This window comes from Hydra vulgaris, chromosome 13 (genome assembly GCF_038396675.1).
Source record: "Hydra vulgaris chromosome 13, alternate assembly HydraT2T_AEP".
Taxonomy (NCBI): Eukaryota; Metazoa; Cnidaria; class Hydrozoa; order Anthoathecata; family Hydridae; genus Hydra; species Hydra vulgaris.
This window is the reverse complement of record NC_088932.1, coordinates 53,621,600-53,633,610: the sequence shown is the minus strand read 5'-3', so window position 1 is coordinate 53,633,610 and position 12,011 is coordinate 53,621,600. Positions and strand designations below refer to the sequence as shown.

Genomic DNA, 12,011 nt, shown 5'->3' with positions numbered 1-12,011 from the left:
AAAGTTGCTGCAGCACCTTCACATTTTAAGAAGTTTCCTGCATTCATTTCCCTCAAACTGGCCCCCATGATATGGGCTCAGTTAAATGTGGAGGGCGGCTGGCCACTTAACAGCTTATATCCAAGCAATTTTAAGGATCTTGAAAAGATGGTTGACAACTCATAAAAGGATATGCAATTTCATCGATGCACAATGGGACAAAATCGAGTTTTTTGTACCAAAATTATTTTCGTAGTTTTATTTATTAGAATAGCTATATTTATATATAAAATGCATAAATAAAGTAATAAACATGTAATTATATAATATCAAAAAAAATATCAAACAAAAATTAAATTTTGGCGAAAAATACGAAATATTTTAAATGGATTTCAAGACAACTTTTATCAGTGTAAACATTAAAAATATTACTTTTCAATGCATGTATTTGTCATAAAATAACTTTTTTATATTTATATTTACAGAACTTATATATTATAACAGTAATGAAAGATTTTGTAGATATTCTTTATATAGCGAAACAATAATCATTCAGAGTACAAAGAAAGATTGTTGCGCTGCATAATTGACCTAAAGAGTAAGCATTTTTAAAGAACTGCTAAAATAATTTGAGTTATTAGAGATTGGGCAGCTGAAATTCAAACATTCTTTTTTCACCACTTTCAAATAAACATTCATCCTCACACCAAAGATATGCAAACTTACCACTGTGGCTACTAAGACCAAATAAAGAATTCCCGCATTTAAGATCAAATGCCACTGAGTATTTACATCCTCTAACCTCAGTGGAGCTAGAAGTATGTTAAGGTTTCCATTGTGTTCAGAAACATCTTCCACCAAAGACAAAATTATAGATCTTTTTACACCAGCATAATCAAGCTTTGTTGAGCTTGAATATTTGTCCAAAGGATCAAAAACATTTAAAATACATTTTGAAAATTCCTGTCCTGAATCTACTGAAATTCTAGCTATACTGGAGTAAGGATCTAAACCTCTCTTATTTATCATATGAAGAATAAGATCTGATGTATTCGTAACAAACACTAGACTACGAATTAACTTTACATCTCCTGACATAAACGTTTCAGTTTAGACTTCCGACAAAGAATCGTGAAGCCTTTTCATTTGAAGCGTTATATTAGTATCAACCATATTTTTACCAAGGTTTTCACGCAAGTTACTGCAAAGAATCTTTGTTTTTCTTTTGGATAAGTTTAAGGAGTTTGAGAGTTCCATTATAACATCAAAGGATAACTTTTTAAGCGATATTCTTTTAGATTTTGTATCTGGTCTTCCAACAACAACATTTAATGTATTTCCAAAGGTCTTAAGTGGAAAATTTTCACCACGTTTAATGTTTTCTCTCTTTATTTTATTTTCGAGGAGGTCTGAAAAAGTAAAAAAATCATTAAATTGTTTTCTAGAAAAATATTTGTTTTTAGAAAGTTTGACATTAAGTTTTAAAGAACTTCAAATTTAAAGGATAAATTTAAGCACCTGAAGCTATTTGTTCACTACATACATGTCCAAGTGCTTCTAAATGAGTTATTCTCTTTCCTTAAATTAAAAAATATGCATAATAGGTACCATTATTTATTAGCCAGTTAAAGTTCATAGTAAAAACTCTTTTAATATTTGTTGTATTTAATAGTTTTATACTCTTTTATCTTTAATAAATAGTTCAATAGTTATCAGTAATTCAAGAAATAAACCTATTGGCCTAAATTGTTTATGTTCAAATTTATATATATATATATATATATATATATATATATATATATATATATATATATATATATATATATATATATATATATATATATGTAAATTATGTTAGTGTATTTTACAAATAGAGTGCTCAATGTTCTTAAAGAACAGAGCAATAATAAATAAATTAGTAAAAAACACTTATCTAACTTTTATCTTCGACTTCAAGTTTCACCATTGCTGGATCATCAGGAAGAGTTACTAAATCTCAAAAAAAATTCAATTTATAGAAAAAAATATTTTACAGGAAGTTATAAATTATTATAAAAAATTTAAGCCAATATATTGTTTATCAGGGTTGTTTTGTGAGGAAACAATATATATATATGTATATATATATATATATATATATATATATATATATATATATATATATATATATATATATATATATATATATATATGTATATATATATATATATATATATATATATATATATATATATATATATATATATATATATATATATATATATATATATATATATATATATATATATATATATATATATATATATATGAAACTACTTCAACGAAGTAGATTTTTATACTTCCAAACTTTTTGTATATTGTCAGGTCGCGATTTTATTTTTAAATATTTATGTCATAAAAAAAAAATCAAACAAAAACGCAACTTCTTATTGATTTAGTATTGAAGTATAATTTAGTGACTTTCGCTTTGCTTCGTTGTTTTGATGTATGTATTTTAAAATGTTACGCTGTAAACTTAATTAACGGTTAATGGTTTTTATATTTCTTGATATTTTTTATTCAAATTAATTATTTAATTTTTTTCTAAAATTTCTTTTTTAAATTACGTTTTTTTATCTTAAAAAAATAACACAAGAATAATTTGAAATAATAATAAATAAAAATAATTACTTTCTATTTAATAAATATTGACATTATTACTTTGTTTCCTTTTCGAATGTCCTTGATTGCGAACATTCTAAACAACAGAATCGTTTTAAATTTGAGTTAAAATAAATAATAGTTAATAAAAAACCTATCCTATGAACAAAAACTAGTTTTAAAAATTACTTGATTATTAATATTTATTTCTATTATAAACGATGTGTGGAATATTACAAACAATAAATCAAATAAATCTTACTTTATATTTTCACAAGATTAAAAATACTTCAATTTTTCCTAAAATGGTTTTCTAATTTTCTATTCTTATTTGCGCATTTTTATATTCACATTGTGTTTCCACGTGCACATTCCATTATTGAAATTAGTGACTATTAACAACTTCAAACTGCTCATTCGTTACGTTAGTGCAAAAGAGAACGACGTAGTGCTTTTTATATTATACTAGCAGTAAGCAACCCGTGATACGGGTTTTAATTAAAATATAAATATTAGCACTTATCTGATGGGTCTAAGAAATTATAATTGGTAACTTTGAAAAAAGAAAAAAAAGAAAAAGATATGTAGCTTAACAAATTCTAGTATTTATATTTAGATTCTGATTATAGTAAGATTTATACTTAGTCTTAGTTCTAAAGTGTCTTAAGTAAAAAATAGTTAATAGAAATTAAGACCACCCAGCACTATATAGTGCCAAGTAATACCACAACTTAGTAATATCTCTCGACTGGCAAGGATAACAATCTTGCTTTACGCACTGCTAAGTAACACCAATTTTTAAACTTAAAAATAAAATAAAAAACAGAATATTTTATAAACTATAGCTGGAGTTACCCGGCGTTGCCCGGGCCAATATTTAAACTGGTTTACCTGATATCTGTACACAAAAATTGGCCCAAAAAATGGTCCCCCCTGACCCCGGGGTCAGGTTGCCCATTTTTGGGCCCCCTTGACCCCGGGGGTCGGGGTACGGGGTCAAAACCCAGCTAAGAACCTTCTCCCCCTCGAGGACTACCCCCATGCCAAATTTCATCGAGATCGGTCCGGCGGTTTGGATTTCTATAGAGAACAAACAAACAAACACACACACAAACAAACACACATTGCCCTTTATATATATTTTTTTGACAATATTTTTGTTTACATTTGACGTAATATATATAAATTACATATTTTTTTGCAAATACAAACAAGGCTTCTAAAAGAAGATCAAATGATCTTATCGTCAGAAGCCTTTTACAGAACAGAGTACGTAAAGTATTATAAAAACGCCTTTTTACAATAAGAGAACGTAAAAAATTAACATAAAAATATTAAAATAGCACTGAGACAAATAGAAAAAAATTGGCAACAAAATATATAAAATGTATAAAACAAAGATTGAACATACATTTCAAAATTATTATATATCATAAGACAAATTAAAAATATTCTAAGATATTTTCAATAGAGAGAATGAGATCTTTTAATTTAATTTTAAAAACAGAATAAGTTAGGGGTAAGCCGAAGTTAGGCAAAATAATTTTGTTCCAGAGATGAGCTGCACGATAAGTGATACAGAATTGATTGAACTTTGTTCGACAGAGTGGTTTATTTAAATAGTTATTATTCCTCATGTTAAACTTGCTTAGAGGTTTCAAAATAAAAAGGTCTTTAAAAATTAAAGGAGATAAATCATACTTCCACATATAAACAAAAGATAAATTTTTATATACGTTTAGTTTATAAACATTGAGGATTTTCATTTGATTGAAAAATATTGAGGAATTTGAGAACCGATCCGCAAAATTAATTACACGGATCGCATGTTTCTGACGGCGATGGAGACATCGTAACTTACTTTGATCAGTACTACCCCAGGCAATAATTCCATAACTTATATAACTATGAATAAAAGAATAATAAAGTTTAGTTAAATTATTTTTATCTAAATGAGTACGCGCCTTATATAGAATTCCAATACTTTTTGAAACTTTTGAGCAGACATAGTTAATATGATGTTTCCATGTGATGTTCTCGTCAATGAAAACCCCCAGATATTTAGTTACAGAATCTCTTTTTATTTCATTATGGTCAATAAAAATTTTTGGTAAATTTTGGGGTAGAGAACGTTTTTTGGAGAGCGGGTGGAAAAAAATCCATTTTGTTTTGTTTACATTTAATGTTAATTTGTTACTTTTAAACCATTTAGATATGTTTTGAAGTTCTTTGTTCATAACGGAGAATAGTAGGTAGATGTCACTGTTAGATAGAAATAAGTTTATGTCATCAGCAAACATAATACTTAGAAGATTTGATGCTTTATGCAAGTCGTTGATATATATTAAGAACAAAAGAGGGCCTAAGATGGAACCTTGCGGAACACCACAGGAAACATTTAAAAACTGTGTATGATTAAGATCATTACAAGAAACAAATTGTTTTCTGTTGGATAAATAACTTTGAAACCATTTACTAACTCTTTCATTTATTCCGTAATAATTAAGTTTATAAAGTAAAATATCATGATCCACAGTATCAAATGCTTTTGAAAGATCGATAAAAATTCCTAATGTAAATTGAGATTTTTCAAAAGAATTGGAAATCTCACGTACCAACTGAATAATTGCATGCTCGGTTGAGTTATTCTTCTTAAAGCCAAACTGATTGTTGTATAATAAATTATTTAAACTAAAATAATTAAATACTCTATTGAACATGATTCTTTCTAGTATTTTTGAAAATATAGATAAGATAGAAATAGGCCGGTAATTACTAATGTCAGATTTGTCACCACCTTTAAATAGTGGAATAACTTTAGCAATTTTCAATTGATCAGGAAAGACCCCTTGTTCGATTGATGATTTAAAGACTTTAAAAAGAATATATTTTAATTGTTCATAGCAATCTATAATTATGTTACCATTGATTTCGTCCGGTCCAACTGCTTTATTTTTTTTTAGTGTTTTGAAGGCTTTTTCGAACTCATCAAATAGTAACTCTTTAGATAACTCATCCGAGTGAATGCAATTATCCATCGGTACTAGAAAATCTTTAAATGATGTTTCAGTGTTAGGAATTAATTTAGATAATTTAGGGCCAATTTCAACAAAGAATTTGTTAAATTCGTGAGCTATTGTTTGAGAATTAATTATATTATTGTTATCTACTTTGATCATGTGTGGCAGGGAACCTGAGCACGGTTTTGATTTACCGATAATTTCTTTTATTATTTCCCAGGAGCGTTTACAAGTATTTTTGGCTTTATTGAGAATTTTAGAATAGTAATGTTTTTTTAAGTTTTTTCGAACTTTTTCAAAAAGATTTTTGTAGTCTTTGTATATTTTCTCATTGGCGAATGATTTGTTTTTTAGATATTTTATGTATAATTTCTGCTTAACTTTTGATGATTTTATTAAACCTTTGGTAATCCAGGGAGAATTAATGTTTTTTTGATTTAATGTTTTTTCATGTAAAGGAAAATTGGCATCATAAACTGAGTAAAATGTATTAAAAAAATCATCGTAAATTTTGTTTGCGTTATCACTAAAGTCGATGTTCTTCCAATGAAGTAATGATAATTGTGTTTTAAATTGCTCAACATTTTTTTGGTTAAAGTTGCGTAATTTAACTTTTATGTTAGTTTTGGTCATAATTTTAGAGTTGTTTATGATAAAAAAGATAGGGAAGTGGTCAGATATGTCTGTTTTTAAAATACCTTTATTTAAGTCACTGTTAAAAATATCAGTTGTTAGAATGTTATCAATTAGAGTAGCCGATTTAGGAGTTACTCTGGTAGGGCGATTTATTAAAGGAATGGCTCCCATTTCAAAAATAGAATCATAAAAATTTTTAACTTTAATGTCCGTAAAGTAATGGAAGCAATTCATATTGAAATCCCCTAGAATAAAATTCTTTTTTTTTTCAAGAATGCCTATTTTGAAAAGGTTTTCTTTAAAATACATGCTCATGTTCTCGGCCACACCATTTGGGGGCCTATAGCAACAGCTCAGTAAAATGTTTTGTGATTGATTGTTTAGAATTTCAATAGTTAAAATTTCTTTGTCGCCGTCAGAAACACTCAAATCATTCCTAATATAATGCGCAATATTTTTCTTTACATAAATAAGAACTCCTCCACCGCGTTTATTGATAAGTCTCTCTTGAGAAATTAAATCAAAGTAAGGAAGATTAAAATTTGAAGTAGTTTTTAAATCTTTTTCAGTTATCCAGCTTTCGGTTAAACAAATAATATTAAAAAAATTGTTGGTTTCTTGTAACAAATTGAGAAGATTTTCAAAGTTGCGGTTTAGGCTTCTAATATTTATATGAAGAATTCTTAGTTGATCAAACTTATTGCTTTTTGTATAATTATAAAAAAATTCTTCTAATTTGTTAGGATAGTAATAAGAACAATCCGTAATAATGTCATTGAAATAATTAATATCTGGATCAAATTTTTCATCATCATATATTAAGATATCAGTGCTTTGATAATAGAACATCTTTATTAAAAATCTTTGTTAAATATTTTATCAAAATAAAAAAGTAATCCCGAACTATTGGACGAGCGTTATTTTATACGCTCGTTATAAGCTGAACGAGCGTTGTTTATTGCGCCTAGAACGTTTGAAAATACCGATTACGGGCGCATTTTACGAGCGGAGCGCGATCGCGCTCGCTTCATCACAAGCCCTGATATATATGTTATATATATATATATATATACATATATATATATATATATATATATATATACATACATATATATATATATATATATATATATAGATATATATATATATATAGAGAGAGATATATATATATATATATATATATATATATATATATATAGATAGATATATATATATATATATATATATATATATCTTTATATATATATATATATATATATATATATATATACATACATATAGATATAGATATATATATACATATATAGGCACACACACATATATATATATATATATATATACTAACACGTATATATATATATATATATATATATATATATATATATATATATATATATATATATATATATATATATATATATAGTTAAATTATTGATGTACAAATATACTTACCAATAACTGAAAAACACTGACAACACATTTTCTGCAGTTTGATATCACTTTCTGTGTTTCTATCATTGATTGGAACAAGCTCAGCCGTCTTTAGTTCAATATTTGTTCTTTTTAATTTTTGTCGATCAATCTTAATAAAAACACAAAAATGGTAAATTTTGATTATTCTGTAATAAAAGTATAAAATTTATTACAAAATTAAAATATACTTCATACATTCAGAATGTAAAACTATAAGCAGAGCCGTACCAAGGGCGGGGCCGGCTGGGCCGCGGCCTGAGGCGCCAAAATTGGGACGGCGCAAACTTTAATAAATTAAAAAAACAATAATCAGTTTATGAAACTAATTTTTACGGCGTCGCTGCTGTTGATAAAAAAATTAATTAAAATTCCGCCTCTTGACACAAACTCTTAAATATTAAAGCTCGTATACTGAATAAAAAAGCGCCCTATAAAACTAATATACCTTTGATAACTTTTGAGCATTATAATTCTATTATGAGTCGAACCCAAAAGTTATCTGGTGCTGAATTTAAGAAGAAAAGAAAACAGCGCCAAGAAAGTGACGAGAAACTACAAAAATGTTTCAAAAAGTGGTTTTTGAAGAGGATATTTGTATAGAAATTAATGACAATTCAACAGATCCTATAATTGACTTTAATTGAGTTCAGATCATCATTTGGAATTAATTAAAGAGAAGATTTTTATCAGCCAAAGTCAAGAAGAATTTTGCACAACTGATTCAGAACCAACCAGGGAAAATAGAAATGCCTAGCTTTCAGGCCCAGCTGAAATGGACGAGGATGAACTTCGTTCAGAAATCTCAGAAATTCCAATGGCCTCGGAAGAAAATTTTCAACATAGGGATCCAGCAACATGGCCTAAAATAACGGACAAAACAAGATGCTTTTTGATTGAGCATAGGCCAGAGCAAGACAGAAGAGAATTTTTCCTAAACACGCTGTGTGATTTTGACAACAGAATGCGACACTTCAGCTCAAAATGGTATGAAAAAATTCATCCCAATGGTAAAAAATTTGTTCGTACTTGGCTGCAGTACAGCAATAAAAAAGATTCTTTATTTTGTTTTTGCTGTTTGTTATTTTTAACAACAAAAACCAACAATTTCTCAGAAATTTCTAAAGGGTTTTGTGACTGGAAAAAACTAAACCCAAGAATTCCTGAGCATGAAAACAACAATGAACACCAAAGATGCTATTCTGATCAGAAAATCTTGAAAAAAACCTCAAGGAAGGAAAGACCCTGAATTCTGATCTGTAGAGAGTTATTAGTGGAGAGATGAAAAAGCGGAGAGATATCTTAAAAGTGATTGTTGATGCAATTTTGTTCTGTGCCAAGAACAATCTTGCCCTTTGGGGAACAACAGAAGACATCGGTCAACAAAACAGTGGCATTTTTCTGAGCTTAATTGTGTTGATTAGCCATTATTATCCTTTAGTGGCTGAACACATTGCATCCGTTAAAGCAAAAAAAACCACAACATCCTACTTTTCTCCTTGAATTCATAATGAGCTGATTGAGTTACTTGGGCAGAAAGTCAGGAAAGAAATTTTGTCAAACATCAAAGAAGCTAAATACTACTCTGTTCTGTTTGACTGCACTCCAGATACCTCCCACAAAGAGCAGATGACTCAGATCATAAGGTATGTTCGCATCAGTGATGAAACCTGCACAATTAAGGAAAGCTTTGTGGACTTCATTGAATCTCACCAAAAAACCGGAAAAGGTCTTGCAACAGAGATAAGTGAAAAATTGGAGAAGGATGGTCTAAGCATTTCCGATTGCCGGGGCCGAGGCTATGACAATGGAGCCAATATGTCTGGAAAATACAATGGCGTCAAAGCTCACATTCATTCTCTTAATGAGTCAGCAAGATCTGTTCCATGCGCAGCTCACGCTTTAAATCTTGTTGGTGTTCATGCTGCTGAGGTTTCCCCACTCATGATTACGTTTTTTGGAAAGGTTCAAGCCATCTTTAACTTTTTTTCAAGCTTCACGTCAAGATGGGAAAAACTGATGAAAACGTTGACCATCTCATTAAAGGGAAATAGTGACACAAGATGGTCTACCAAAAAAGGAGCAATTACACCATTGCACAGACAAATCAAAGATGTTCTTCAAGTTTTGGAATCCATTATCCACAATCCCATGACAAATGCTGTCACAGTTAGCAGTGCAAAAGAACTTCTCATTCATATTGATTTCAGTTTTTTGTGTTTGTTGGATTTCTGGTGCCAAATTCTTTCTCTAATTGACCGGGAAAACAAACTGCTTCAGTCAAAAACCATTTCAATTGACATTGCCGTAAAAAAAATGAAATGGTTGAAGGCTTTCATTCAGAATTTTTGAGATGTTGGGGTGGACAATATTATCAAAGATGCCGCAGAAAAAGCTAACCAGAGCGGAATTGATGGTGGCTTTCCAATTAAGAGGAAGCGCAAAGTGAAGCGAATAGCACTTTATGAAGCTGAAGATGACTCTCACCTTCTCACAGCAGAAACAGAATTCGGATCTCAGTGCAACCTTGTGTTTGACAGCATTATAACACAAATAGAGTGGCAGTTTGAGGCTGATGTCTGCTGTATCCTCTGATTTTGGCTCCCTCAGTGGGCATTCACTCTCTAAAAGTTCAGTGGATGAACTCAAAAAAAAAGCTGCAAATTTATCTCAAATTGACAAGGCAGATTTAGATTCTTCCGATTTCCAGTCAGAAATGGCAAGCTTTAATCAATCAAGCTGCCGCAATGATGGACAACTTTGAAAAATCTAGCCCGATCGACATTTTGCAGCTCATTCATAAATATTCTTTGACCGATGCTTATCCCAACACAATAATTGCTATTCGCATCTTCCTCACCATACCAGTCACAGTTGCTACGTGTGAGAGAAGTTTCAGTAAACTTAAGCTCATAAAACACTATATGAGGTCAACAATTGTCCAAGAACGTTTGTCTAGTTTGGCTATAATTTCAATTGAAAATGAAGTGGCAAACAACATTGATTTTGATGACGTCATTAGTGAATTTGCCTCAAGAAAAGTGGCATTGAACTAAAGTTTGTGCAACCTTAATGACAAATTTTACTTATAACTTGATGTGATAAATTTTGTGATCAATAAATCATTTTTTTCGTTTAATTTTCTTCTTTTTTTTTTTAAGGAGGGGGAGGGGGAAGGGAGGGAAAGAGGGGGCGCAATTTTCTTTTCTTGCCCGAAGCGCAAAATTGGCTCGGTACGGCCCTGACTATAAAATTTTAATTTTTAGAAAATAAATTTTTTTATCTTCTTAATATAAATAGCAAAAACATAGCTATGATGCATTACTTATGTTTTACACTATTTTTAAAACATTCCTTAATTCTATAATTAATACCTGTGATATTTTAGTTATCCACTTCCCAATTTTGTGTGTTTCTGCCCTGTTTAAAGCATAAAGATTTGTTGCACATGATGAGCATATAACCTTTGGACAACATTCCTTCTCCACATCATACTCTCTCCATATTAGGTTTTGAATATGTTTTTCAATACCAGGAGTGATTTTTGAAACTTTGTCAGTCCGTTTACCATATATCTCCAAGCAGCATGCACATATTGTGTTTAAACTTTCTGCCATTTTACGCAGAACCACCTGAATTTTCTAAATACTATTTATTTTTTTTATTTTCTAAAAATAAAAAATTTAAAAACTAATTTACAACAAGTAAAATGTAAATATAGACATGGTGCAGTTGGTTAGAATAAAGAAACTTTACTTGATTCAATTTGTGATATAATTTCATTTGAACATTAAAATTCAAAACGAAACAAAAATTTACCATATGGGTTATTAATAAATAATTTAATTAAAACATGATAAGTTGTTATTAAAATTCTATGTTGCTTTAACATAATTTTATATTTTTATATATACTGTTAAAAATTTATTTATTCTCCTCAGATATCATTATTTCATATGATTGAGTGTGATGTGACAATGATCCATATAAAATATTTAGTTAATGTAATCATTTATTTGTACATTTTTTCACTTAATGCAAAGCGTACCAATGCATAAATATTTTGAAAGAAGTAGAACAAAAAATATTTCTCTATATCATACTCTCTCCAAATCATGTTTTGAATGTAATATAGATAATTTAAATTGACTGTTTTCCAAAAATAAAAAAACCTCCAGCGCCTAATAAAAATTTTTATTTCAGCCATTTTGGTAAAAATAACACATTTAATGGTCGTTTTCGGTAAATTATACCGTGAAAATAATA

General features: G+C 28.9%; 1 protein-coding gene across 1 annotated transcript; it reads right to left on the bottom strand.

The window, feature by feature from the left end:
- Positions 1-540: 540 nt before the first annotated feature.
- On the bottom strand, positions 541-11,409 carry LOC136090330 (uncharacterized). The gene is made up of 4 exons (XM_065816826.1): positions 11,120-11,409; positions 7,728-7,857; positions 1,498-1,557; positions 541-1,388 (listed from the first exon to the last, which is right to left on the bottom strand). Exons 1-4 carry the CDS (start codon positions 11,360-11,362, stop codon positions 1,090-1,092), a joined length of 732 nt encoding a protein of 243 aa, XP_065672898.1. The 5' UTR covers positions 11,363-11,409; the 3' UTR covers positions 541-1,089.
- Positions 11,410-12,011: the final 602 nt, after the last annotated feature.